Below are 26,095 nucleotides of genomic sequence, written 5' to 3'. Positions count from 1 at the left end.
TAGATTATGAATAACCGATAATTACATGAATATGATATTGATTTTGATATACTATTCGGTATAATTATTATATTGTTTACTCTAAAATGAATATCAAGCTTATGGTATTTGATAAAAAAAAATAATAGGAATAATTTGACATTTGATATGTTTTGCTAAATTAATTATGAAATGTATTTATAATTATATATTTATATGCATTAAGATATGGTACTTATGGGGCTATTGTTTTTTTTGGATCCCAACAAATATTATTATTATTATTATTTAGAACCCTCTTTATTTTGGACTCGTATGATGTCAAAGTGAAATTCTATTTTGGATCTATTTTGTAATTATATATAAATATACTGATATTGATTGTGATATAATAATCACAAATAACTTAAAAGAATTTTGTTGCTTTGCGAGGATTTCTTTTTGTAGAAATGAGTGGTCGAAATATAATTATATGATTAAATTGTCTATGAATTAAAAAATGATAAATATTTTATAGAGATGAATTATATCATCATTGACGCCAAATGACACTTTTCATATAAATCATTGTTCAAAAGTAGGCAATTAATGAGGATTCATTGTTCAAACGTAATTAATGATTTCACACATTTAGTCAAAATGAACGACGTCAAACCAATTTAGATGGAGAAACCTAAACAACTTAGTATTCTCATGCATATAAATGCTCTACCTATGATGGAAATTGACACATCATGAAAGTCATAAGAGCTCGTATACAAATAATATGAAATAAAAACATCTTCAGGAATATTATATAGATTAAACTTTTTTCAATCCTTTTTGCCTCACGAATTGAATTTAAATTTTGCAGAAATCAACATTTTTTTTTTTTTTTGATACAAGAGAACTTCAATTCTAACTTTAGGACATACCTAAAAAAAAATTAGAAAAATAGATTGAATCATGTTACACGAGTTGAGAATAAAGATCTATTCAAATCATTCATTATAAATTAGAGTTGACATGGGAGTACCTAATTTACTATAACTTGTTAACATAGACCTTACCAAAACTATAATATTTTTTTAAGTTCACAATGTTGTCTTATAGTTTTCAATTCAACCTATTCAAATATGACAGTTTATTAGAATTTCCTTTGATAAAGTTATAATTGTTTCAATATGCTTTTCTTCGTGACTAAGGAATACATTAAAGAAGTTGGTTACCGGTTGTAAAATACATAATTTCGAAATTTCTATGTATGAAGGATTATTTCATGCACTAGTACTTATTTTGGTGTTTAAGAGTTAGAAAGAGTTTTAGAAACTGATAATATTGACAGAAGCTTTCTTGGAGTTCTCTCTTAAATTCTGTATCTTTTGGATACTTCCTTGAGTGATGAGTCTTTCATTTTTCAAGTCTGTATTCTTATTTACTTTTTTTAGGTGATGAACTTTCTGTATCCCTTTGTGATTTTAAATTTGATGACGAACTATTTTTTGATCTTATTGAATTATTACCGTGAGTTCGTTCCTTTTTTATCCGAAAAACTCGTTCATATAAATAACTGTACTGTCGACTTTTCTTTCAAAATTCATTCTACGTTACCCCTCGGCATCAACCAAATCATCATCCATTCAATTGGATTAAAAGGGAAATGAGAAAGAATGTGAATCCCAACTCGAAGTGTATTCCACACGGGAACATTGCGTGTCTCCGTCCTTCCATCCTCAGGAAGGCACAGCAGTCATGGAAGCCATGGCATTGCATGCAAAGCCGCTGACCTGTCGTAGTTAGTGTGTGCGTTTGCAGGATCTGACCATTTTCCATGACGTGCAGCCACCGAAGCTTGCTTCGAGGAAGAAGGCGTTTCTGCGATGGATGTGCAAAGGAATCGAATTGGCCCCAAGTGGGGGTGGTGGATGGATGGATGAGCTTACAGTGATCCGATCGAGGAGCTCGATGTGGACAGAAACATAAGTCTACTTCAAGACAAAACGAGGAGGAAGATGAGTTGACACCTCATTATTTTCACTCCTATATCAAAGATCAATTAGATTGATTAATAAAAATACTATTAATATTGACTTGGATTTAAGAAAAAAGAAAATTTAAATCAACAGTTCAAGTTTATCAAGTTAATAAGTCGATTATCCAACCAGTTTGGTTAATATATGACATCATAATAAATCTAAGTGAAAAAGTTTGAGGATCAATCAGAGTCTAATTTTAGATGACCGTATTACAGCTTATGCATTCATTAAGTTAAAATATTATCATTTATTTCCATATAGATTTAAGCTACAGGCAGTTGCTGAAAATTGTTGATTGGAACGTAGGAAAGCACAAGAAACTTAATGTTTATATCAAGATATGTAATACCGTATTTTACTATACCGATCTTTTGAGATTGGCTCGGTACAATACGGTACTATGTATTGCTCGGTACACCAGAACATACCGAGCGATACACACACCAGGGCGTATCGAATGATTTTAAATATTTCTTCCTCTTACTGTAGCACTATAGCACGTTCTGTCCAGTAGCAAGTGATCCGCGTACCGATATGCCGTCGGACTGATACATACTATCCGTACCGGATGATACTATTCGAAATTGCATACCATAGTTTAGATCATAATCTCTTATCCTCTCTTTTTTTTAATCTAAACTTTCAAAATTTAGATGACACCATCTAAGAAGTAATCTTCAAAATGTTATCAACATGTTATTATTGCAAACATGATTATGGTGGATGAACAATAAGGAAGAACAAATTGTCCGATGCAAACTGGGTAATTACACTTTAACAGAAACAAGTTTGACAACTTGCATAATGACAATCCCTTGAAATTGAAGGGGAAAAAATGAATATAATTTGAATTGCTACTTGGATCATCATATAGTATGGATATAACAAAATAGGATCTAACTGATCTAATCACGTTTCCTTAGGGCCCTACTGATACAGTTGATTTTTTATTCTCACCGACACAAAATAAAACAAAGGAAAAAAAAAACCCCCAACAATTCAGCATGTCAATGGGAGGTTGCAGGCAACATCCAAAATGTTTTGGATGCCACAAGAATTTTCTCGCTATCACCTGATTCTGGCTCACTCTTGTGCACCTGGATTGTCCACCGGATCGCATGGGCGATGCGTGCTACTCTGTCTATGACTTCTGGTGTGTCCCGCACCACAGCAGTTCCTTGTGGCCGCAACATGCGGTCCATCTCCACCATCAGATCGACCAGGCTACACCTGTGACGAGTGAAGAACAATACAACACGTCATGGTCATTAAACGTAGACAGGGTTCGGAAAACCGAAATTACCAAAAAATTTTGTTGTTTAATGGTGCTGTTGGAGATGCGAAATAGCATTACACCCAAAGATAATGTTCATATTTATTGTTTAATACTGCTGTGCAACTTGATTTTGGAAAACGGATACAAGAACTACTACTGAAATTCCAAAATGCAAACCATACATCAAAGTACAAAAGGGCAACCATGCTGGCCATTGACCATTCAGTTCATGCAAAAAAAAAAAAGGATGAACTTTCAATATTCTAGAACTTCATGTAGATGTTTTCTTGTCATAAAAAATTTCAAATTATAAAAATGAGTGAGTCTAAATTTCAATTGCCAGAGTCTTTTGGCAGACATCAAGAGGAACATGAAAGTATTGGTATCTAGATCATTATTAATCAATGAATATAAACAAGGATATGAGCATCATTAGCATAGCCATATGAAGTATCTTTTTATTTATTCTAAACAGATAGTAGTAAAAATATGATATTAGCACAATTATTCATTCTTAACAAATAGCAAAAGATGGGGGTACATAACGAAGTTCTAGGTCAAAGTGAATTTAGAATGTTATGATTTACTAAAAAAAGTGAATAAATACCGATAGTTTAATCAGACTTAATAATTTTTGTCAAACTTTATGCCTAGACATACATGCTCCATGATTTGGAACAGTCTAGAGTATGTTTGCAAGTGCAAACCAACTTGAGCAAAGGGAAAAATGCCAAGATCCTTGTTTCTATTTCCTTTTCAAGTTTATCAGATCCAGTTATCTGTCTTGAGAAAAAGGTAGACATCTGGACCAAACACTAAAGTAATCACGCGAATCTGTATCCATGACCTTGGTTACCAAAAAGGAATCCTTCAGGAATCCGTCTGCTTTACTTGCTCCATCCAGAATCAGGTCTGATTCGATCAGATTATATTAAGCCTCTTTACAACCTAGTGATAAATAGATAGTGCGAAGCTCAAAAACTCCAGCTGGTGAGTTGTGAGTTACGGCAATGATGGATGAGTTCTTCAGTGTCCGATAATTCAAGTCCATCAACTTGTAGTAAATATTACTAAATATTAAGATAATCACCACATACCTGTCGTTGTCAGATGTTGTATCTCTTATCAAGGAGTTAATTCCTGCTACATGAATGAGATCATAGGTTCTCGGGTAAGTAGAGAAAGCCTCACACCTATCATCACAAATATAACATTATTAACACTCCAAATGTGGACACTAGACTGATGCGCTCAATATATCATCAGTTCATCACAATGCCAAAACCGAAGAGGATTTCCAAGAAGAGAAGCTAAAAGTAAGAAAGCTTGGACTCTTAATCGACAAATTCCTGTCCATGTAAATGTTCCATGCCAACATTGCTAGTTCATCTAAGAAAAATTATTGGGATATAAACTCTGATATTAATTGAAGAAATATTGATACAATTTACTGGGCCAGGGTATCAGTGTCTTGAAAGCTTACCAATCATGATATAATCCAATAAGACCTCTATCATAAATAATATCAAGAGTTAGCGGATTTTGAGCAGGTACGACATTCATGACCCAAACTGGATCAGAACTTAATGCTGCTGCAAAGCCTCCAATAAAAGCATTCATATCCATAACATTGCGTATGCGTGGATTCCCTAGCTCCACACCAAGGGATTTCTTATAGTATACAACTCTTCTTGCCCAAAGTTGTGTGTCAGCCTCAAACATATCAATCCCATTTTTCATTAATGAGACCCTTGCAGGAGTTTTGGACAGCCTCTGTGGCCATTCAGGGATGGCACCAATAGATATTTCTTCTGAAAGAGGGACTTCAGTGATGCACTTCCTTAATTTAAAATACCTAGAAGAAAAAGTTGCCAATAAGTAATATGCAATTTATATTTTAAAGGTGATCAGCAGCAGGAAATCTGCCTATGGATTACTCTATATAGATGAAGAGGAAACTTCTCATAAAGTTTACCATGCTTCATTTGGGTCATCATTGTCACTGCAGCGATCAAGCCTAAAATTGTTTAGGTTAGGGAGACAAGAAGCACCAGAAGGCTTCTTCCAGATTGCTGTGTTACCATCCACAGTAATAAGCTTGTAACATAAGGCATGAGCCATCGCCTGGAGATCAGCCCACTCCTTGTCCTGATTAGTCCATTGCACAGGTGGACCAGATATTACTAGATATCCTTCTGGTCGAAGTAAACGATCCACTTCAACAAGATAAGTTCCATCTGCATTCCATTAGATTAAATAGACTTAGATGAATTAGAACTCTAAATTGTGGGTCCAAGCAATTGAATAAAAAAACATGAAAACAAGAAATCTCACTGTGAACAGTAAAGGGAATCAAGCATCGAGAACAATGAACAAGGTCAAACGAAGATGCAGGAAATGGCAGTCGCCGGGTGCCCAGCATGGCTACAAATGCAGGAATCCCTCTTTCTAATGCGAATTGAATTTGAGATTTATGCGAATCCCTGGGAGCAAATGAAAGTGTCATGATATCCTCCTTGAGCAGGAAGCCTCCAAAGCTGGCCACCTACATGAAGTTTCAAGCTAAATTCTGAGTCTCTGACAGGAAAAAAAGCACACTAGAAGGAGATTCATAACTTCAAGAGTGATAATCTCTTACCCCACATCCCATATCCAGAGCAGTCCTCACGAGGCCTTTGTTTAAAGGGATAAACTGGCCAAGCATTTCGATGTAATTTATGGCCCCATCTGGGAACATAGTACCACCACCTGGAAAAATGAAGTATGGCCCCTCTTCCTTCATCCAGCCCTGATGACCTTTCCTCTCTGCAATTTTATTATATGGCATGTTATCATGCCATATCTGCATGCATATTAGAAATCACACGTATTATTCCTGATCAGATAGATTGTGAGGCATCGTCAAAACCAGAGAAGTTTCATGCAACAATTTTGACCTCTTTTAGCATTCTTGAGATTTCTTCTCAGTGACCATATCACAACCACTCAATTTCAACAAAATCTTCACAGTTTTGGAAACACCGTTCAATGAGTATATAGGCATAATGGCACATGGGCTTCTTGCACAGATCTTTATCAAGCAACAGCTTTTTCTTTCGTCCCCTAAAAGATTATCATAACCACTGAAAACCTAATGTGTTGAAGCTGTCTTTGGTCAATATTTGTTCAAGAAGTCATCTCATGACATATTTACTACTGCACCTTTCGATTCATAGTTGGCATATTTACAACTATCTCAGAAATGAAGTCACCTGGCAGATGTGGTTCATGCAGCAATTCAACAAATAGTTGACATTAATTACCATAAAACTGCGAAAACTTCCAATTTTCTTATCAACAGTTAATCTTTCTCTTTTTTTCCTTTTAGCATTGTCAACATTTCAGGGGCAATTTCGACCACATATTCCTGGCTAGCATGGATTCACAACTACAATCTGGGTGACAGCCATGGCTCTCCTGGGAGAAAATAATTGTAAATGCACCTAGAGAGATGATTTGCTTGATGATTAGCAAGAAATATGGTTAGTTCATCTAATTGAGAACTTTAATCGAACTCTTTGATGTTAATATGGGCGACACGGAGATACTGCTCGCTAAGGTAGGCAAAATAGGCTAAAATTCAATCATAAACTAATTTCTACATGTATATAGGAAAGAAAACAACATCATCTCATAGAATTCCATTCCAAAGATCTTAATATATGTCTCTCTCTGATACACTCCACTAAACAGCTAGCTGTCGACGGATGCTTTACTGACATAAAATTTCCATAGATATCCTCAATCACCAGATCCGAATTATAACGGTCAACGAACACAATAATTCTCAACATCAGCAAGCAACGAAGTAGAGGAATCAGAAGTAAAGGGCGAAGGTACCTTGTGGAGGCTCTCCGGCCACGGAACCGGAATCCGGTACCCTTTGGGCGGGGGCACGAGGCAGAGCGGCGTCTCCCCCGGCAGCGGACAATGCCGCTCGCGGTAGAAGTTCATCTCCCTGCTGAGTTGGCTGTTGCGGCGGGGATCCTCGCACGGCATGTTGTCGACCTCCTCGGCCGGGCAGGAGTCGATAGCGAAAGGGGACGCAGTCGGGGAGTCGAGTAGGGCGACGATGCGCTCTCGCTGGCGGGAACCGGCGGCGGAGCGGGCAAGGGCGCGGCGGCCGGAAGCGGCGAGGGAATCGCCAAGGGAGGTGACGATGAGCACGAGTAGGACGAAGACAGCGGTGAATAAGGCGGCGGATACGAGGTCGAGGACCCCCCACCGCGGCCTCCCCGGCCAACGCCGGCCCTGCGGGACGTTCACGAGGGCCATTCCCCCGCCGGAGCCTATCAGATACACGATCCGATCGAACCCGGCCGGAAGAAATAGCCAAGTAGGGTGGAAATCGAGACACGCAAAGAACGAGCCGAGCATGGAATGCACGTGCACATGCAGCACCCTGTCACGTGATATGAAGGTGCGTCCCACATCGAGATAACGTAGCAGTCGAGTCACCCATGGAGATAACGTAGTCCAGCCGGCAGTCACCCACCGACGCCAGTCAATTCTCCATCATGGCGCCTACAAAGTTTGTTCTTTGACTTGATTGACTTATCAGCACAACTTACATTAATATAAGCCAACACAGAGTACAAGACACAAAGCTAAACATTACATGGCTGGCCTGATCTCATCAGACACCAAAAGGAAGACGAAGTTAACCCCCTAAGAACACACCCACGGTTTAAGCTCATCATCAGATTCCTGGGGGCATCCCCAAGCTATCCAACCTGCCCGCTCCTGTGTAAGCTCTGTTCGCGAGCTTGGCGTGCAGAGCTGATGACCTCTGGAGTGAGCCGGAGCCGGACTTATCGTTCTCAGGCCTCTGCTTTGGCGCGCTCTGAGACCGCGCTTTCGCTCTGGAAGATTCCGTGTTCGCCATGTAGTTCGGGTAGTCTGCGGATCCATCGAACAGGCTCCGAGCGCACTCGTTCTTCGATGGCGTGAAGCAACCCTTCCGCGCGTCTCCGCGTCGGGATGAGGTGTAGAGGAACTGTGGGCTTGCACCGAAGTCCACGGACTCGAAGGGGAACCTCATGGAGCTCAGGCATCGCTGCATGGCGACGGAGGGTGGGCTACGAACAGACTGTTGAAGGGTTGAGAAGTCCTTTAATGGTGAGTCTTGAACTGCGGTAAAGCTATGGCTCTTTCGATCCGGGGTCAAGGTGGAGCAAGCGCACTGATGGTGGTTGTTCCTCTCGTGAGTGAGTTGTGTCTTCACAGGGTCTTCTACTTCCAGGATCTTAGAACTCCTCTCGTCATCCATCGATGCAGAGCTTCCTGCTTTTTTGGCGGCGGCTTCTCGGCTGTTCCAATACCTTTCCTCCATCCATCGATGGAACATGTTCCATGCAGCGATGTTTCCGGCGTTGTTCGAGGGGTTTCTCTGCAGAAGAAAGCAGCATGAAGCGATGATTCCCGCAGCCCCTTCACTAGTCTTCAAGAAGCACAACTGAGAGTTACCTTGAGAGCGCAAGACCTATCAGAATTTGAAGCATTTGCTCGAACAGTTCGTTCATATTTCTCGGGAGTCGGAGATCCCTAACACAAGAAACGTGATGGAATGATCAACAGGAAATGAGGTTTCGGTTTCCTGACGTGAATGAAAGTACACGAAGAGATAAGCGAGAAGACATACAGCACGTGGAGGAGGGCACTTGTCAGCGCAGCTCCTCTCGGAGCGAAGGGCTCGGCATGCACGAGCTCGAGCCTGGACTCTCACCAGTGCCTCCATGCACCGCAGAGTCTGTGCAGCCTGTTTCCTAACGATGTTGCCTCTCACCAAAGCCTGGAGCTTCACCAGCCCTCTTAACGCTCTCAGCGCTCTCCTTGCCTTCATAATACCAATTCCATCAACAACTCCTCACTAAACAGAGAAAACGATGAACTAAATGAAAGTGGACGACGGAAGGTTAAGGGAATTCTCGATATGTGGTCCATGGAATTCATGGCGTTGAGTGACCATGTCTAACACGAGAACAACCCTTCTACATGTGGACACTTCATAGGAACCGAACAAAAGCAAAAGCACAAACCACCAAAGAATGAGAGAAGAAGAAAGGGAGGCTATGAATCCAAGTGTGGTGGTAGCCATTACCGCTGCGACATGCTACTATTAATGCAACAGCTAAGATGACGGAGCACCATCAATGAACCAAGAGAGAGAAAGAGAGGAAGTAATTGATGGGAACAACAACAAAGAAAGGTATGGGAAAGGCAGAGGCCAAAAGAATCCTCTTTTAAGGAGGGCAAGGCATAAAATATTAATCGTTAGCTCGATTCATATTAGTGCATATATATACTTGAACAGATAACATGTTGAGGAAGAAGGTGAAGAAAAATGATATGAAAAAGAAGATAATTTTCTCGTAGAATTGTATCGAATTTCTAACTTTCTGGAAGAAGGAAAATTTTCTGAAGTTCCAATTGTTGGGAAACGTTCTCAATTGGAGCTTTCAGTAACTTGCTGCAATCTGTGATTGATGACGACAGAGGAGGGGAAGAAAAGAAGGGGAGAAGGATAGCTAACCAGATAACCCCGCAGTGCAGACTGGATCTTGACCGCCGCCCACTCCTCCCGCTTTCCGCTTGCGAGCCCCACCACAGTCAGCCGGCTGCTCGTCAACCTTGCCACTACGGCCACCGCCTGCGCCGCGGCCATGGTGGCCTCCGCCGCTGCCGCGGTCGCTGCTGCGACCGCGATGGCCCGCTCGTTCTGCCGCCCCTCGGCCACCATGACGTACGACCTCGGCGTCTCCCTGTACGACCCCTTCCGCTCCTCGGAGACCGCCGGCGACGCCTCCAGAGGCGTCGGCGTCGGCGGTTCTCCCCTCCGTAGCTCTTTCTCGCGGAACGACTTCACGAAGCCCCATCTCCGTTTATCCTTCTGTTCCAGCGGTGGCTGGCGGGGTTCAGCCTTCTTCCTAGGAAGGAGCCCCCGGAGCCACCTCGCGGTTCGCCCCATACGCTCACCGCCGGCCCGCCGGTCGTGGTGAGTCGAGCCCTCCGGTTACGGCCCTCATGCCCGCTGTAATCTAAGAGAAGGTCTACCAAGGAGCAAAGAAGAAAGCCAAGCAAACAATAAGGCTTGGAAGAGAAGCAAAAGAAGACTAGGAGTGTAGGGCGACGAAGCGTGTCATCACTCGCACTTATATGACCCCCTCTCTCTCGCTCTCTCTCTCTCTCTCTCTGTTGTTGTGGTCGTGGTGGTTCCAAAACCCATATTGAAAGCGTTCCCATGTGAAAGTACTGGAATGGCCCTTCTTCCACCACCACCCCCTCGGCCGCTGTGTTGGCCGTACCACTCGGTGCTGCTCATCTTCCACGCCTTCGGCTTCACGTGAGCAGACTCTACAGTGACGACAGTGGCTTCACCTGCCGTTGGATCTGTGATCTGAGGCTTCGCCCTCTGCATGCATGCGTGAAGTCGAGCGGCTCATTAACGCTTTGCATTCGTGCAGCTTCTTCCGGTTATGGGACTACGCAACTTTGGTGCTGATGGCAGGGAGGGAAAGGCGTGGGTGGGTGGGGAGAGGCGAGCATCTTATTGGCTATTCGCTTTTGTTCTGCTTCTTCTTCCCCTTCTGGATATAAAAGGACGCATCTTTCGATGGAGAGAAGGGCAGGGAATGGTGGGGAGATGGTGTGTTTGTCTCGGTCCTCCTCGTCGAACTGACGGCCAGTTGCGTCGGTGACTGCCCGGACGCAGATCGACGACGGAAGGACGAGAGGTGTTTTTTTTTTTTCGCCAAAGTGGTAGTGCCTTAAAACTATATTAAGGGGTGAAAAGAGGATGAAGTGCTTTACTCTATATATATATATATATATATATATATATATATATATATATATATATATATATATAACCCCTCTTTACTATTTACAATCTTATTTTAAAATTTTTAAATATTTGAAATATCTTATTTCTCTTTCTTTTTTTTTACCCTCGTACTCTTCTTCTTCCTCCTCATCCTCAACTACGATACACAATCTTGATGGGTCACAATCTTATTGTTTCTGTCATCAAGATCTACCCTTACGGCTCTATTCTTGCCTTTGCCTCTAACAATAAGACTCTTCCGTAAGTGGTTCACTATCATCTTCTCCCTCCTTGCTGTCCAGCCATGAGGAGGGCATCTTCGATCTCTCATTCTCCTTCGACGTTATTTTTGCTTCGCATTTGATGATCATACTATTTAGATCTTGCATTTTATTGTCAAGATCAATTAGGTAATATAGAGCATAGGCTTAGGCGATAATCGACAATAAGGAACACGTTAGGGGATGATGATTAACAGCAAAATACGGTGGGAGCCTCAGCGACGACGATAGGGTGAGCAGGTTGCTGACAAAGGAGAATGTTTTGTTACGTATATTGTTGCCTTGATACCGTTGATCGTGGGGTCCATACGACTTCGTTCGGTTTTGAAGGCGTAAGCTTGTCCTAGGGGCCCATGGGGTGTCACGAGAGAAGGTTAGAGCAAACCCGACTAACAGTGATCCTGTGGTTTTGATTATTTGCTAGAGGTAGATTTGGTGTCATCTCAAGGTGCACATTAGCCTCGCCGATGTCCTTGCACAAATGGTGGTTGTCGAGGGGATATTCTCGACCCAACCCCTCAATAGTAAAGTTAATTGGGAGATGAAACATGATATAGAAGTCTCTCCGTTTAGGCTTTGGGGGTTGACTTTTATACCTAAGCGACCAATAGAGTGAGGCCAACGACTGATCAAGGTACCTCTTACGTCCTCCAGGGGCTCATTTATATCGACGATTGATAGGTACACCTCTCTATGGGTGACATTAGGGAAGAATGACTGCGGGGGTACCGTTTGTTAGGGTTGAAGCATGATTGGGATGAGCAGGGGATGGTTCCTTGCACTAAACGTCCGAAAAGAGGAAAAATGAGAACTGGGCTGCACCACCTCGGATTAATGCCCTTTGCCATCAGGCCTGCGAGCCTTCTAAAATCAAGGTTGACAAAGAGTGACAGGTCGCTCGCGACAAGTGATCCAAAAAAGAAAAAAAAAAGGAGGGATGTGCCTTGCTACGAGAGATTAATGCATAATTCGACTAGCTCGTGTGACCTTCTCAGAGATCTCGATGGGCAGGGACCGGTGGATTGTGCTCTTGTCGACGACCGCATGGGAGGGACACAGGTTCTTCCGCATACGTCATCGCCTAAGTGACAATCCTAGACTGGATGAGTCGATAATGTAACGCTTACATCATTACTTTCGGTATCAACATCTTTGAAATTGCATTCATGTTTTAGAGGGAAGTCGAGTATAGTAGCAACAGAGGTGTTTGTTGAATTGCGTTTCACATTGTTCTCCTTTCTCTGAACTCCAAGTTTGGAGTTGACCTGTGCAGCCTGCTGTCACTCTTTGCACCAAGTCAAAAGAAATCACCAAAACAGATAGCAAAAAGTCCGGCTTATAGTGATACAACAACGTCGACGCTCATGTTTACAGGCGATGATAAAAGGGAACAACGCATCACTACTACTTGTCTGCACCGAGTGAAGCGCATCACATCTCTGCAAGCTTTTAGGAGTTGTCCTCAACGCCCCTCTTCCGCGCATGCATTATGAGAACTCTTTCCGGTGCCTGTAAGCATTCGAATTCTGTGTAATGACTGCTTGCATGTAACACCTTCAAGAAGGGGCAGGAAATGGAGCTTGCAACTTACTTACAATTCCTTCTTTCCGCTCTCATCGCCAACTTGGCAACTCTCGTCGAGCTCATTGTCACCGCACGCGCGGTTCCGCGAGAAGACCTTCGAGGCCTGTTTGATCGATGTCGGCAATGAGAAGGACAGAGAGCTAAAGAAGAAGAAGAAGAAGAAGCACAAGCAATTCGAAGAAATCTGCACCAGATTGGAGACGGACGACGCGATGGGAGGCGGCCGCCGCCACCGGACTCGCTTGCACGTTCTTGCCGGACCATGAGCTTGATCTTGGTTTCCACGCAGCATCTCCGAGCAGTTTTCGTCGAGCAACGCGGCGTCGCTTGAGACGGTGATTACGCCGACGAAATCGTCGTCTTCGTACAGTGGGCTCTTGGTCACCATCGCCATGAACATCTCGCCTGACTTCTTCACGAAGGCAAGCTGACCCGACCATGACTGGCCTCGGTGCAGTCGGTCCATGATCTTTCCCAGGTATGGAATTTTTTCTTCGTTCATCAGCAAATCTCCGACCCTTTTGCCGAGGGCTTCATCCTCCAACCATCCATATAAATTTTCCGCTGATTGATTCCTGTTCATGGGAGAAGAAACTCTTAATTCTACGACCAGCTAAAGGAAATCAAAATCCGAGTTCAAGTTGTTGGGTGAAAAGAGAATATTATCGATCAATCATCACGAGTCTAAAATAAATATTTAGTTGTCTCCACCCTTACCCATCTAATAATATTAAGTTGTAATAATATTCTATAAAACATTTAATCCCTAAGTTACTATATATAAAAACTCATTCTTCACATAATTAAGAGGTTATTTTTTTTTATCATTGGTGATCGTAATATCTAACTTGGGTTATTAATCTGGACGTTGGAGGTATCAGATCGAAAAATCACTCCCAACATCAATCTTTATATAGTTAGCACATCGAGAGCTCAATATTTTCACCTTGTAGACAGTTCGAATAATTCTATACATAAATATTTCAATCATATCGAACTGACCCGTTATATCTAAATAATTTTTTTGTCATAGTAGTACAAAAACACAACAATCTTTAAGAAGTTCATCTTTAAATCCAGACAAAAAATTAACAGTAATTTTTCTTCACAAAACTGAATTTTGTTTCTAACTCCATGGATTGGCCTTTGAATTCCTAATGGTTAGAGAAAAAAGCACCCACCTGTATAATATCAACACAAATAAATTTTTTTTCTATTCATTCTTGTAATAAATTGTTTTGACAATTCTTAGTCATCATCATCACGAGGACCAAAAGATCTTTTTTTATAATGATAAAAAATAATATAAATTTTGTTAGGAGGAAAATAAAACCAAAACTAAAAAATAATTGTAGAGATCAACAAATATAAAAATATATCAACTTACCCTATTTATATTTATGAAAAAAAATTAAATTATTGATTATATGAGATAAATTACAAGATTTTTAATTTAATTTTTTTTTATATATCCTCTTAGGTAAATCCTAAAACCAAAAGAATTTAGACCTTTTCTCTTATCCTTGTTAGAAATAAATATTAGAGAACACCCAAGGCAAGTGTATTCAAAATAATCCTCATATTTTTCCTACCAAACCTTAGAGAATCAAATTCTAATTTTTTTTATCCTCTAGGATATTAGAATAATAAATTTGAAGTTGAGTCACAATTATGATTTCCTACTTGAGTGAGATGGTTCATCAGCATCTCATAATAATCATGAAGACAACTACACCCATCTGAGGGCATCCCATCCCCAGATGGGATTGCTTCGTCCCTCCTCGAAATCACTAGTGTCAGCTCTTGTCCTGGGAAGCCTTTTTCCCGAATGTGATATAGACGTGCGGAGGATAACTATTGCTTAGCTTGAGACTACGAACAGGAGAGGATACCGAAGGTAGGAAGAAGAAAGTAGTTCAGTCAAATAAGCAGGCAATTCCAGTCTTAACACCCATAGGACCAAACACACAATACATCAGAAGTCTTCTTCTCGTCTGGAACTGACAATAAACACCCTTAAAGCAGGGTAGAGTATATATATTCATGTAGAGAGAGAGAGAGAGAGAGCAACGGACCAGAAGATGATTTCGCCAGTGTGGGGGCGAAAGATGTGCAGGGCGTGGCCGACGTGTTGGAGGACGCTGCGGTAGGGACCGTGGGCGAAGTGGCCAGGAAGAAACGGATCGGCATCGGCATCGCCATCTTCCCTTCGTCGCATGCCATGGCCATGACCTTCACTTCCTTCCCCAAGCATCCACTGCAGCTGATCCCGCAGGTTCGCCTGGCTCACCTCCAGGTCATGGAACCTCTTCACCAAGTCCTCCATGGAGCCACCCATGGATGAGTTCGTTCAGGAGCTCCGAGGCGGCGGTATGTCTTGGAACATAAAGACAGCATGAGACGTGATCAGAATGGCGCCGGCTCTGCTGCTTCGTCGTGCCATCTGTCTTTGTCGTTTGAAGCACACACGTCTTTCGAAATCCCGGAGACCCAGGTTTTCATCCTCGCTCCTTTTTTCTCGTCCCGATGCCTTACGTCGACGCCGTAATATTATTATCTTGCCGGTGTTTAAGGTGTTACAAAGTGGCTGGGGGAAACAGCTTTACAGCGCCGCCAATGCTTGGCCGACACGACGGCCTGTCAGTCCACTTCTTTTATTTTGGGGGGTGGGGGGGATCGACAGCCTATTACCGCCCGCAGAGCTCGTGGAAAATAATAAACGGACATATTGTATGACTGCAAGAACAGATGACGGAGACATATATTAAAACCTTTGTATGATGAGATTGAGAAGGAAGAAGAATTGAAGAGCTTATTCCTATATATATCAAGTTCCTTTGAAATGGACTCAGATGTGGTGTGACCAAGTCCGGACAGGGATATAGGTGGCAGCCGTAGACCCAACTGCGGGACGAAGGGGTGGCTGCGCGCTTCCCGAAGTGACTCTTTCTTCGCTTCGACCTTCCACGGGGTTCGTCCACATACGGCTCCCTTTCAACGAGGCAGCCGTGGGGAATTGCGCCCTGGCACTTGTGGAAGCTTACCAACAAAAGGTAACTTCTTCCCCCGTCCAACACACTCACTGGCCTCATCTCGGGTTACCTCGGCATTCACCGGAAACCACCGTGGAAGGAAGTACAACCATCCTATCTATGTTGGCGAAGCTTTCTCTCCACCGCTAAATTTATGTCACCCGATTCCGGTAAGATTATCGAACAGCTAATGAAGTCTGCCTCTGCCACTGCCGAATACTGTGACGAGTGGCTGCAAGCGACCTATCATTCCTAAGAGCTAAAATTTCGGGTGGAAGCTTTTGGCACCGTCCTCTCCCGGAAACTGATAGCTCGTAGAGACTAGATATTGAAATTGTTTTGTCTTATGTCTTTTTGTATAAAGTGGATGCTGAATTTATTGATCATTTTATTTTATGCTATGAAGTATTTATTCTAAAGGGAGTCGAAGAGGGCGGCTAACGTGCAAAGGATTTTGGTGGAATTTGATTCCAAGTGCTTAATTAACAATTATCAATGGTCAATGATCCTCCCTGGTAAGTTTTGTTGATTACTCAATTGTCCATACCTTTTAAACCTTTAGAGAAGAAAACATAATTGCTGATTGACTGGTGAACATGACAAGAGAGTTTAGCAAGTTTAAAGTGTTTTGACAACAAGTTATTCCTTTGAATAATCTTTTTCTTCTTAGAAACAAAAATATATATATAGTGATGTGTCGGTACGTGTTTTTATCGTTAAAGTATGCACAACCACCACCTCAACAAAATACATGTCAATGCCCCGATATCGACCAAAGACTTGACAGTACAATGCCACAAAAAAAAAAAAAAAACAGAGTAATCCGTCCACAGGAGGTGTACATCTAAAGACTCCACTCATGGGTTAGCGTCTCAGTTTCATGGTTTCTTTGCTGCCTTTAGGATGCTTTCTTGTTTGATCAGATTGGCTCTGACCAACACGGCCCTTACATCTCTCTCAAACTCGACGCCAGTTTGTAGGGCACGCTGGAAGGTGGCATTTCTTTGATCAGCATGCCTTGCATAGAGAATTTTGTTATGGGAATCTATTCGAGCCTGCAGCCAAACCATACGACAAAGAAATAATGATGTCTGACTGGAAAGAAGGTATAGTTTGAATATCTTCTTTAACTATAAAAATCATAAATTTTGCAAGCATTTCTTTCCCGTACACATTTAGTCTCGACCAGGGAAAAAAAAAAAGGGAAGGGATCTTACTTGAATTTGGTTATCAGTAATCAAGGCTTTGAGTTCTTTCTCTAACCCAGCAACATTAGTTTTGAAGGCACCGGCCATCATGTGCAGATCAACAGAAATGAATGGATGTGTATATTGAATAATGGCTTTGTGACGAATCTCAGTGTAAAGTGTTTCAACATGATCATGCAAATGGATATCCAATAATAAATTTGGTTTGAGCTTCTCAAGGTACTCCAGGCATGAGGCATAGCGGCTGCAATGGAACATTGTGCTCAGAATGAGAACAAGAAACAGTTCATCCAGAACTAGCAGTTTAGAACTTCATGAAGATGGAAATAAAGTCATCCGATGAAATGAAAATCTATGCAATTTTAAAGCAATCCACCACTATATATATAACTTGCCGGAAAAGTATAGGTATGCTAACTTTAACCGTATGTTATCAAGAGATTCTACATCATGCAAAGATGCCATGCAACTTAGCTAGAAATCTTTACATGCAAAAGTCGCCTCAGCTATGTTTAATTCCCTTTTTTGTCTCTTCAGCTCACACATGTGCTTGTCATACACATAGGAGTTTGTCAAAGAAAACAACTCAATCATCTGATAAAATCCTACTTAAAATATGACAAAAAAATAAAGAACACTTCAAATACATCTCTCAGTCGCAAAGAACTTATACTAACCTATATGATAACCACTCAAGAAAAATATGTCGCCACGAGTAGGGAAATTTAAAGAGAATTCAAGAATCATCCCAATTCTTATGAGCTTCAATAATATATTTTCTTTATGTATCTTTGCATTCCCCAACACTACATTACAGTTTCTTGTATTGTCCAACACCTAGTAGGGATAATAATATTTAAAGTATTGTTAGTTAAGCATCAGAGATGTGAATCTTCAAAACTATGGATGGGTAAGTTATATGTCTTTTATACTATATATATATATATATATATATATATATATATATATAGTTATTCAGTACAAGTGATTTTTTAATGAATTATTTACTCATTAATTATTATGGTTAACTTTTCAACAATTTTTGAACTTTTGCATTTTGGCTTCAAAATGTAACGGGGTTCAAGAATTATCCTATATCTCATGGACATCTCTTCAAATATCAAATTTCCTTTATATATCTTTGCATTCCCCAGCACCCGTATGGAAATTAGAGCTTCTTATATTGTCAAACACTTAATATGGATCGTGATTAGAGAAGCATTTGATCCATCATTATCTTCAAAACTATGGATGAATAAGTTATGGGCACTACGAGTTAGTTTCTAATAAATTATTATTCATTATTTCTGACATTATCTTTCAAATATTTTTTATCTTTTACATTTCAGTTTCACATGTTTTCTGTTTGAAGTCAGATATCTTATGAAATATGAGGCAAAACAAGTTCCTAAACATAGCATTTTATTTTTCTCAATTTTGCTTAGTATTTTTATAACGTTTTAATATTTTTTATAACTTATATTTTTATTTAAATGATTTGTCAACCAATTCTGATCCTCGCTATCCGACCCAACAAATCCTTTGATCCAAAACATATCATCCATAGCCGGTTTGGATTCCGTTGTTGATTTGAGAACTATGTCTAAGTTTTCTTGTAGTACAAGAGACCAATCATGGTGTCCTCATCTGCAGCGTCTAGAGCTTTGTGATTATCTAAGCAACTTCTTATATACTAAAGCAATCTAAGAATTTCTAGAAATGTAAAACTTATAAACAATAAAAAAAAGTCAAAGAAATAATATGCATCACATTCCATCCACTAAATCAAGCTTAAATTTATTCGATGTAGTTAAAAAAGAAAAAGAAAGTGAACGAGGAGTATCCTCTGTTCTTTAGTAGGGTTTTGAAAGTGGGTTATTTTTCGCTTGGTCCAGAGCTGATGCATCCTTTCCTTTCTTGTTCACCCTCTGTTCACTTCACCTTATAGTTGAAGTTGGCTCGTATGAAATGAATTGATTCATAGGTTACTAACGAAAAATTGCTCCAATTTTAAGATTAAACAACTGGATTAGACAAACAATATAGGAGATGTCCACTTGCCTACATGCCCACCTTGGTAATGATTGCTAAGAGAAATCTTCGGGAACCTAGCAGAGACATTTATGTGGCTGCCCCCTCTTAAGGTGGTGATCTAATTGTTCTAGGTGCCATTTTTTATCAAACATCCATACTTGTTGCCTCCTCACAATTATAGATTTTCTATTGTGGAGTCCAAAATCTTATGAAAGTCCACTAAACCAGTATGATATACTTTGCTATTTCCTATTATATGCCAGCTTCAACATCCTTTTACTATCAAGGTTCTTTGCCTTTGCATTTCATTTTCAATATATTTTCTTGTTGCATCATACAACTACTGCTTAATAGCTGAAAGTGTCAGCTAATTTAACCGGTAAAAGACTTTAATAGTATATTGCAAGGTCCCGGGCTCGAATCCCGCCTTTGCCACTTACCCTTCGCAAAAAAAAAAAAACAAACAAACAAAAAAATAGGGAGGAAAAACAGCTTGATAGCTAGTAGTGGAATTGGATTAACTCGTGGCACCACAAACATGAGGGCAAGAAAACCAACGAGCAATAGAAAATAACAAAGGAAAGAACTACAGGAAGAGACTGCAAGAAGTTTACTTAAGTTACTTGATCAGAATCCCAATGACTCTCATGAACAAACTAAACCTGTCTAGGAAGAGGATCAACTTGCCTCTATCCGATCTCTGCAAACCTGCCTTACAAGAACACTTTTATCTATTGGTAAACAAGTAATCAATTTGCGACAAATCCCAACAGTCCTTTGGTGCTCAGGATCACAAAGTTTAGTAGAATTTAGTACACCTCTTCAATCCTCACAGGAGTTTTTTTTTTTTTGGGCAACACCTCGATATCATTTTTTTCTACTATAAACATTCAGACTCTCAGTCATCCTATCAACAACATAAACAATCTCCATGGTGCTTTGTCCTTTTGCCGCCACCTTACTTTAATAACCCAAAGTTGGGTCAATAACAAATAAAGTCCCTAATTTGTGTAGTGAGGAGTAGTTCTGCCAAAGTCCTATTTGTATTTTCTTTTGATCCTCATTTGTTTTGTGTTGGGTCCGGCACAAACTATTAATTCCCATGTCCTAATGAAAGAAATATGGACAAAATAGCAACTATCGTTTAACACCTAATGTCAGTAATTTATAGTCAGCATGACCCACCTCTTCAATCCTCACAGGAGTTTTTTTTTTTGGGCGACACCTCGATATCATTTTTTTCTACTATAAACATTCATAAAGAAACACTTCATGGCTACCAGCAGACTTTCGGTCATCCTATCAATAACATAAACTATCTCCTTGGAGCTTTTTCCTTTTGCCTCCACCTTACTTTAATAACCCAAAGTTGGATCGATAACAAATAAAGTCCCTAATTTGTGTAGCAAGGAGTAGTTCTACCAAAGTCCAATTTGTATTTTCTTTTGATCCTCATTTGTTTTGTGTTGGCTCTGGCACAAACTATTATTCCCATGTCCTAATGAAAGAAATATGGACAATGAGCGACTATCATTTAACACCTAACATCAGTAATTTATAGTCAGCATGAACCTTATCAGCACAACTAAAAGACATATTTCTTAACCCATCTGCCAGTAGAAATTAACTTGATATGGTATACATTTTTCAAGGAACTGGCTTAGCAAGGAAACAATCTGCAACTAGATTACAAGAAAACAACCAAAAGAAAACTTGCTATTAACCAAAGGCTATAAGCAGGACTTGCATATGATAACAACGCTACTTTATGCACATAGGGAGTAAGTTTAGGATTTCTACAGTGACCCACATGTTAGGATTATTAGGATATAGATACCAAACTCAATCTACTTTTCTATTTTTCTGTGACTTAAAAGTGATCTTTGTAATTTTGGTTTCATATTTTCAGTCTGATTTCAGAGTCCAGAAAAGCAAGATAATGGCTTGTCAAAGCTTAATGCATTTTTTTATGTATGGCAACCCTTGACTTTTATCAAAAGAACCTTAAAGGAACTAAAAATTAACTTGAGAATGAGACGAAAGATGGTTATTGAACTGTTTAGAAGCCTCATAAAAAAGAAGAATTAGTTAAACTATGAGCATGAAGCTGGAACACAAGCAAGACCATGCGGGATGGCTTAACATGAAAGGAATAGCTTTTTAATATAAGAAATAAAAAACTTATAAAGCCCAATCTCACCTTGCATAGAAATCATTAATAAGTTCTCTGACTTCAGGCACCAACTCTAAAAAATTTCTGAAGTTAATGTTGTCAATGACTTTGTTCTGGCAAAGGAAGGAAATAAAGTACTTTGTTAATACTCAATGGATTGCATGTAGGAAGCAAAAATAATTATCATAAAAACTAAAAAGAATCAAGTAGACACCTTCAGCTCTGTTCGATCAAAAGAAGCAAGTGCACAAAGTCCACCGTATATAGCAACATCTTGTGGTGCTATCATGTCTGTATAGTTATTGCCTAGTTCAGGCCCTGTTTCCAAAAACTGAATAATTCACCAAAACCATCAATCAGAAAGTAAAAGAACAAAAAAGTGGGCCGAACAAGCAACAAATGATCCTATGAGTTGGTACTAATGTACAATGAACAGTATGCATGGATAAGCCAAAAACACAATGTTATCTTTTTGAAGGGTTGCCATAATTATTGAATAAAGATTTAAATACTCTTTGACTTAGATAACTAAGGATATCCTTTTCATATCTTAAAATGAAAAAAAGATTTATTTAGCTGACCACCAATAGTTGGGACTTTGTCATTATTGTTGTATCAACACCATTCATTTCAGGATCCATTCATTTCAAGATGCTGAAGAGAGTTGACATATGCGTTGGCAAAACAACCCTCTAGTATATTTTAGAATTTGTGACAGGATAATTAAATTTAATCATTACACCGGGATAGAATAACATAATTTGTTCCCACAAAAACTAGACCAAAAGATCATCCCAATCTTTGAATATTGTTTTAAGCATACAAGAAAAGAAATCATCATACCAATCGTATGAAATATGAGCCAATAGAAATATGCACAGATAAAAATATTACTTTGTGGAATGAGTATTATTATTAATGATCTCTTGAACATTTTTCAGTTTTTTTAATTTGATTTAGTCAACAACAACAACAACAACAACAAAGCCGTAAGTCCCAACTATTTCGAGTCGGCTATATGGATCTTTTGCCGCCACTGAGATCTGTAAAATTGGCCACTTTCGAGCATATCCTCCTAACCCATCATTTGTAATTTGGGACACCTAGGTGGTGAAGGTGCCTCACTTCACCTTTGGGTGACGACCTAGCTCTATACTGAAGTCGGTTAAAATTCATGTTAATGGGATCTGACATAGTTTTACGTTGATTGTCAATGACCTAACGCAACCCTTCACCTTTTTCATCCGGGCTTCAGACCGGTATTAACAGTGTTAAATTTGATATAGTCAACCAAACAAAATGTTCATCTGAAAATCAAGTTCAAAAATAGCTTATAACTATTATAATATATACTTTATATCACATTTGCATCTGCATTTTGTCGACAGTAAAGGTAGAAATAAGGATCATAAATATATTAACACAATAATCCTTTAAAATCTTGTATTATATGACATTCACATCTGCATTTTGCAGACAGTAAATGTAGAAATAAGGATCATAAATATATCAACACAATAATCCTTTGAAATCCCAAGAATCAGTAAAATTTCCAATGACAGTACCAGAAAAGTCATCTGGCATGCTGCCACAGTTCCATAAAACCATAATTGAAAAAAAAATATATATGTGACACTAATAATAACGCATAAAATATGTAATATTGCAATAAACTAACCTTCCGAGCTGCAAGCTTATATTTTTTTGTTTCCAAGTAAGCCAACCCTGCAGCACATCGCAATTTTGAATGGGTTACAAGGTCCAGTTGTTCTGGTGTTTGCTCTGCTTTACTGGCATAATTGGAGACATGCATGAATTGGCCCAATTCAATGCTGACAAGAATAACACTCAAACACATGTGGATTAAGTGTTTTGAGGTAGTGCAATAGTCCCGAGTACGAACATAATTCTTCAAGGCATCACCAAGTTGGCCATGATCATAGAAAAAATCTGCTAAATCATTGTACCCCATTCTGATGCTTTCTTTGATCAAATTAGTCTGCACATGAAAGCCCATGAAGATACTTAACAATCAGGGAAGAAACAAAGGCAAAAGATTATGAAGTGGTACATAAGCTTATAAGAGGCACAACCTTCATCGAAAAAAAAACTAACAATGCTTTCATACATAAAGATTCTTGCTTTCCCACACCACAAGGAAATGAATAATAATAATAATAATAATAATAATAATAATAATAATTATTATTATTATTATTATTATTATTATTATTATTATTATTATTATTATTATTATTATAAAGAACTGCCCTAGTATGCATAAGCATTAAGGGTAGAAAAACGAGCAGTAAACCTTTCCAAGAAACCTGTTGAATAAGTATCAACATTAGCAAAGGACAGTTTGAAGAAGGCAAATTTATCATGATCAAGTTACCAAACTAAAAAGCTGACAGAGGGTTTGAGAATCACTGAACATACTTGGACATAGGATACCAATTTTCAGTTAGATAAATATAGTGACAGCACTGCACTATAATGTTAGACGTGGAAAGAGGAAATGCATCAATCAGATATGATATGAGTAAAGGTTCTAATAAAAGAAATTAAAGCCAAAGCTCTCTAAGTACCCTCAGCTGAATCTATGATCATCGCAAGTCAAAATTTTTACTAGTACTACGAAGGATTCAGGATGTGTGCTGAGAACTTTTGAGGCCAGAAAGATTTTTATATCAAAAGAAGAACCAAACAGATCGACACAAAATAAGAATAATAATAATAATAATGAATAATAATAATTCGCTCAAAAGATTTTATGACGTGTTTCCGACTGCCATCGTATTGCTTAAACCAAATATATGATGGTCAATCCCTAAGAACCTCCTAGATTAATGAACCCTAAAAGCCCAATTACAAGGGTTGTGAGGAGTACGGAGGAGTCACAAGCAAAGCAATGGATCGGGAGTTGTAATCAACACCAACGGCAACAAGAATAGGAAGAGGCGGACGGCACCTTGTAGCCATTGAGTTCGTTCTCGAGCTTCTCCTTCCGGACCTCGGCGCGGCGATCGACGGTGTCCGCCCAGGACTGATCGAGGGCATAGCGCGGGCCGAGCCTGCCGCCGATCTTGGCCGTTACCTCACGGTGGAGGTGGGAGTCCTCCCCTTTCTTGATCTCGTCGTGGGCCATGCGGAGGGCCTCCAGCTGCATGGCCTCGTTGCCACACCGCTCCGCGATGAAGAGCAGCCGGGCCACCTTGGTCCGGCCGGTGTATAGCGCGGCATAGGCCTCCACGTCCATCAGCTCGCCGCCCGCGGCCCCCTTGCCCGCCCTGGAAGTCGGCGGCCGGCGTGGTTCGTCCACGGCGCCGCCGTTGGAGCACATCGCCTCGTGGCCCATCGGTGCCCCGACGACGACGCCCTCGTCCATCGTCTCTTCCCTCGTTTTCACCCTTCTCCTCGCAGGATTGCTTCACGAAACCCTAGCAGAATCGCCGGGTGCTGCGATCGAAGCTTTTGCTCCCTCGAGCGGTCAAGCTTATTCGACCGTCGGATACGGTATCCATAGCGCAACCATTGCATCAATAGTCGTGAGACACAAATGATTAAAGTCGTTTTGGTTCAATTTCCTAGAAAAATTAACTCGGAAAATAATCAATAGAAATCATCTTTGGATTTCTCTGACCCGTTTTGCTAGCGATCGATGGCGAAGTGCAATCATCTTTGCACTGTTCTTTTGTATTTGAGTCTCTCTACTAGTAAGTAGATGGAATAACAAAGATATGCATTTAGAATCATAGAACAAACATATAGATTTATGTGGCAGTCTTCTTGGTTGCTTGAAACTCATCCGTTTAATATGGTTTTTTCATGAAGTATTTTTCAATATAAATTTTATTTTATGATTTACTTAATATTCTATCACTAATCTAATTGACTTATATTATTGAATGATTTATAATGTATTTGGTATCAAATTACATCTTGTTTGATTCACATAAAAGAAAAATTATGATGTTTGTTATTTTGGTACTTTCATGACTTTATATATAATCTTTTTCTAATAAAGATATGCACTAGAAACTCTCATAATTCTAAAAATCATGGCAATTCAAGAGGAAGATCCAAATCCGAATGAAATGTTATCATTGTGGTAAATTAGAGCACTAAAAAGAAAATGTAGAATATTAAAAATGAAACAATCAAAAGAACACAATAAAGAAAAAAAAAGTTGTATTTTATGGTGATGCTATTATCATATATTATGATAGTGTAGTTAATCTCACATGTTATAATTCTACTTGGGTGTTGATTCAATTGTGTATATTATCTCTTTATTTTGGTTTGCAAAAGTCATGGGTACGGAAACCATGCAAAATAGTGTCAAATAATACGAGACATATTCCTGAAATTTATATTTTATAGATTATATTCTTTTAAAAAATCATATATTTTTTTACTATTTATAGATGACATGCTAATTATTATCATTTAGTCTCACATTAATTGAGTATGTGAACCAAAGGTTCATAAGTTTGTTAGGTCTCCAGTACTCTTAGAGATACTTTTTAGAACTTACATATTCCGAAAAGGCAAAACCATACGGGTACTACGCCCATCACCTAAAACAGATAATTTCTCGTGAGCGATCATACCAATTGTCGATCGAACTAAAAAATTATAAATATAAAAGA

General features: G+C 39.7%; 4 protein-coding genes across 4 annotated transcripts; all 4 read right to left on the bottom strand.

The window, feature by feature from the left end:
* Nucleotides 1-2,799: 2,799 nt before the first annotated feature.
* LOC103970299 (probable pectin methyltransferase QUA3) lies at nucleotides 2,800-7,662 on the bottom strand. Its single transcript, XM_009384021.3, has 7 exons — nucleotides 7,150-7,662; nucleotides 5,909-6,112; nucleotides 5,605-5,815; nucleotides 5,246-5,507; nucleotides 4,754-5,125; nucleotides 4,368-4,463; nucleotides 2,800-3,224 (listed from the first exon to the last, which is right to left on the bottom strand). The coding sequence occupies exons 1-7, from the start codon at nucleotides 7,582-7,584 to the stop codon at nucleotides 3,002-3,004; spliced, it is 1,803 nt and encodes a 600-aa protein (XP_009382296.2). The 5' UTR covers nucleotides 7,585-7,662; the 3' UTR covers nucleotides 2,800-3,001.
* Nucleotides 7,663-7,854: 192 nt separating this feature from the next.
* LOC135653384 (protein IQ-DOMAIN 22-like) lies at nucleotides 7,855-10,454 on the bottom strand. The gene is made up of 4 exons (XM_065175309.1): nucleotides 9,842-10,454; nucleotides 8,951-9,145; nucleotides 8,776-8,853; nucleotides 7,855-8,698 (listed from the first exon to the last, which is right to left on the bottom strand). Exons 1-4 carry the CDS (start codon nucleotides 10,274-10,276, stop codon nucleotides 8,009-8,011), a joined length of 1,398 nt encoding a protein of 465 aa, XP_065031381.1. The 5' UTR covers nucleotides 10,277-10,454; the 3' UTR covers nucleotides 7,855-8,008.
* A 2,360-nt stretch (nucleotides 10,455-12,814) lies between these two features.
* LOC135652722 (uncharacterized) lies at nucleotides 12,815-15,487 on the bottom strand. The gene is made up of 3 exons (XM_065173904.1): nucleotides 15,072-15,487; nucleotides 13,187-13,571; nucleotides 12,815-13,099 (listed from the first exon to the last, which is right to left on the bottom strand). Exons 1-3 carry the CDS (start codon nucleotides 15,332-15,334, stop codon nucleotides 13,004-13,006), a joined length of 744 nt encoding a protein of 247 aa, XP_065029976.1. The 5' UTR covers nucleotides 15,335-15,487; the 3' UTR covers nucleotides 12,815-13,003.
* Nucleotides 15,488-16,654: 1,167 nt separating this feature from the next.
* Nucleotides 16,655-24,985, bottom strand: LOC135652155 (COP9 signalosome complex subunit 1-like). The gene is made up of 6 exons (XM_065172905.1): nucleotides 24,415-24,985; nucleotides 23,122-23,442; nucleotides 21,658-21,774; nucleotides 21,471-21,556; nucleotides 17,246-17,480; nucleotides 16,655-17,083 (listed from the first exon to the last, which is right to left on the bottom strand). The coding sequence occupies exons 1-6, from the start codon at nucleotides 24,829-24,831 to the stop codon at nucleotides 16,907-16,909; spliced, it is 1,353 nt and encodes a 450-aa protein (XP_065028977.1). The 5' UTR covers nucleotides 24,832-24,985; the 3' UTR covers nucleotides 16,655-16,906.
* Nucleotides 24,986-26,095: the final 1,110 nt, after the last annotated feature.

This window comes from Musa acuminata, chromosome BXJ3-11 (assembly GCF_036884655.1).
Source record: "Musa acuminata AAA Group cultivar baxijiao chromosome BXJ3-11, Cavendish_Baxijiao_AAA, whole genome shotgun sequence".
NCBI classification, from domain to species: domain Eukaryota; kingdom Viridiplantae; phylum Streptophyta; class Magnoliopsida; order Zingiberales; family Musaceae; genus Musa; species Musa acuminata.
Note: the sequence above shows the minus strand (reverse complement) of the source record. Positions and strands in the feature narration are given on the sequence as shown.

Excerpts from the sequence above, each read along its gene's own strand:
- LOC135652722 (XM_065173904.1), bottom strand. The coding sequence starts at position 15,334 with ATGGGTGGCTCCATGGAGGACTTGGTGAAGAGGTTCCATGACCTGGAG. Across the intron at positions 13,572-15,071 it reads ACTGGCGAAATCATCTTCTG|GAATCAATCAGCGGAAAATT; the intron begins GTCCGTTGCTCT and ends TCCCATGAACAG. Across the intron at positions 13,100-13,186 it reads CGTCGTCCGTCTCCAATCTG|GCCTCGAAGGTCTTCTCGCG; the intron begins GTGCAGATTTCT and ends TCGATCAAACAG.
- LOC135653384 (XM_065175309.1), bottom strand. The coding sequence starts at position 10,276 with ATGGGGCGAACCGCGAGGTGGCTCCGGGGGCTCCTTCCTAGGAAGAAG. Across the intron at positions 9,146-9,841 it reads CTGCACTGCGGGGTTATCTG|GCAAGGAGAGCGCTGAGAGC; the intron begins GTTAGCTATCCT and ends GGTATTATGAAG. Across the intron at positions 8,854-8,950 it reads AGTGCCCTCCTCCACGTGCT|GGATCTCCGACTCCCGAGAA; the intron begins GTATGTCTTCTC and ends TTCTTGTGTTAG.
- LOC135652155 (XM_065172905.1), bottom strand. The coding sequence starts at position 24,831 with ATGGACGAGGGCGTCGTCGTCGGGGCACCGATGGGCCACGAGGCGATG. Across the intron at positions 23,443-24,414 it reads ACGAACTCAATGGCTACAAG|ACTAATTTGATCAAAGAAAG; the intron begins GTGCCGTCCGCC and ends TTTCATGTGCAG. Across the intron at positions 17,481-21,470 it reads ATTAATGATTTCTATGCAAG|CCGCTATGCCTCATGCCTGG; the intron begins GTGAGATTGGGC and ends GTTCCATTGCAG.
- LOC103970299 (XM_009384021.3), bottom strand. The coding sequence starts at position 7,584 with ATGGCCCTCGTGAACGTCCCGCAGGGCCGGCGTTGGCCGGGGAGGCCG. Across the intron at positions 6,113-7,149 it reads GGCCGGAGAGCCTCCACAAG|ATATGGCATGATAACATGCC; the intron begins GTACCTTCGCCC and ends ATATGCATGCAG. Across the intron at positions 3,225-4,367 it reads ACAACATCTGACAACGACAG|GTGTAGCCTGGTCGATCTGA; the intron begins GTATGTGGTGAT and ends CACTCGTCACAG.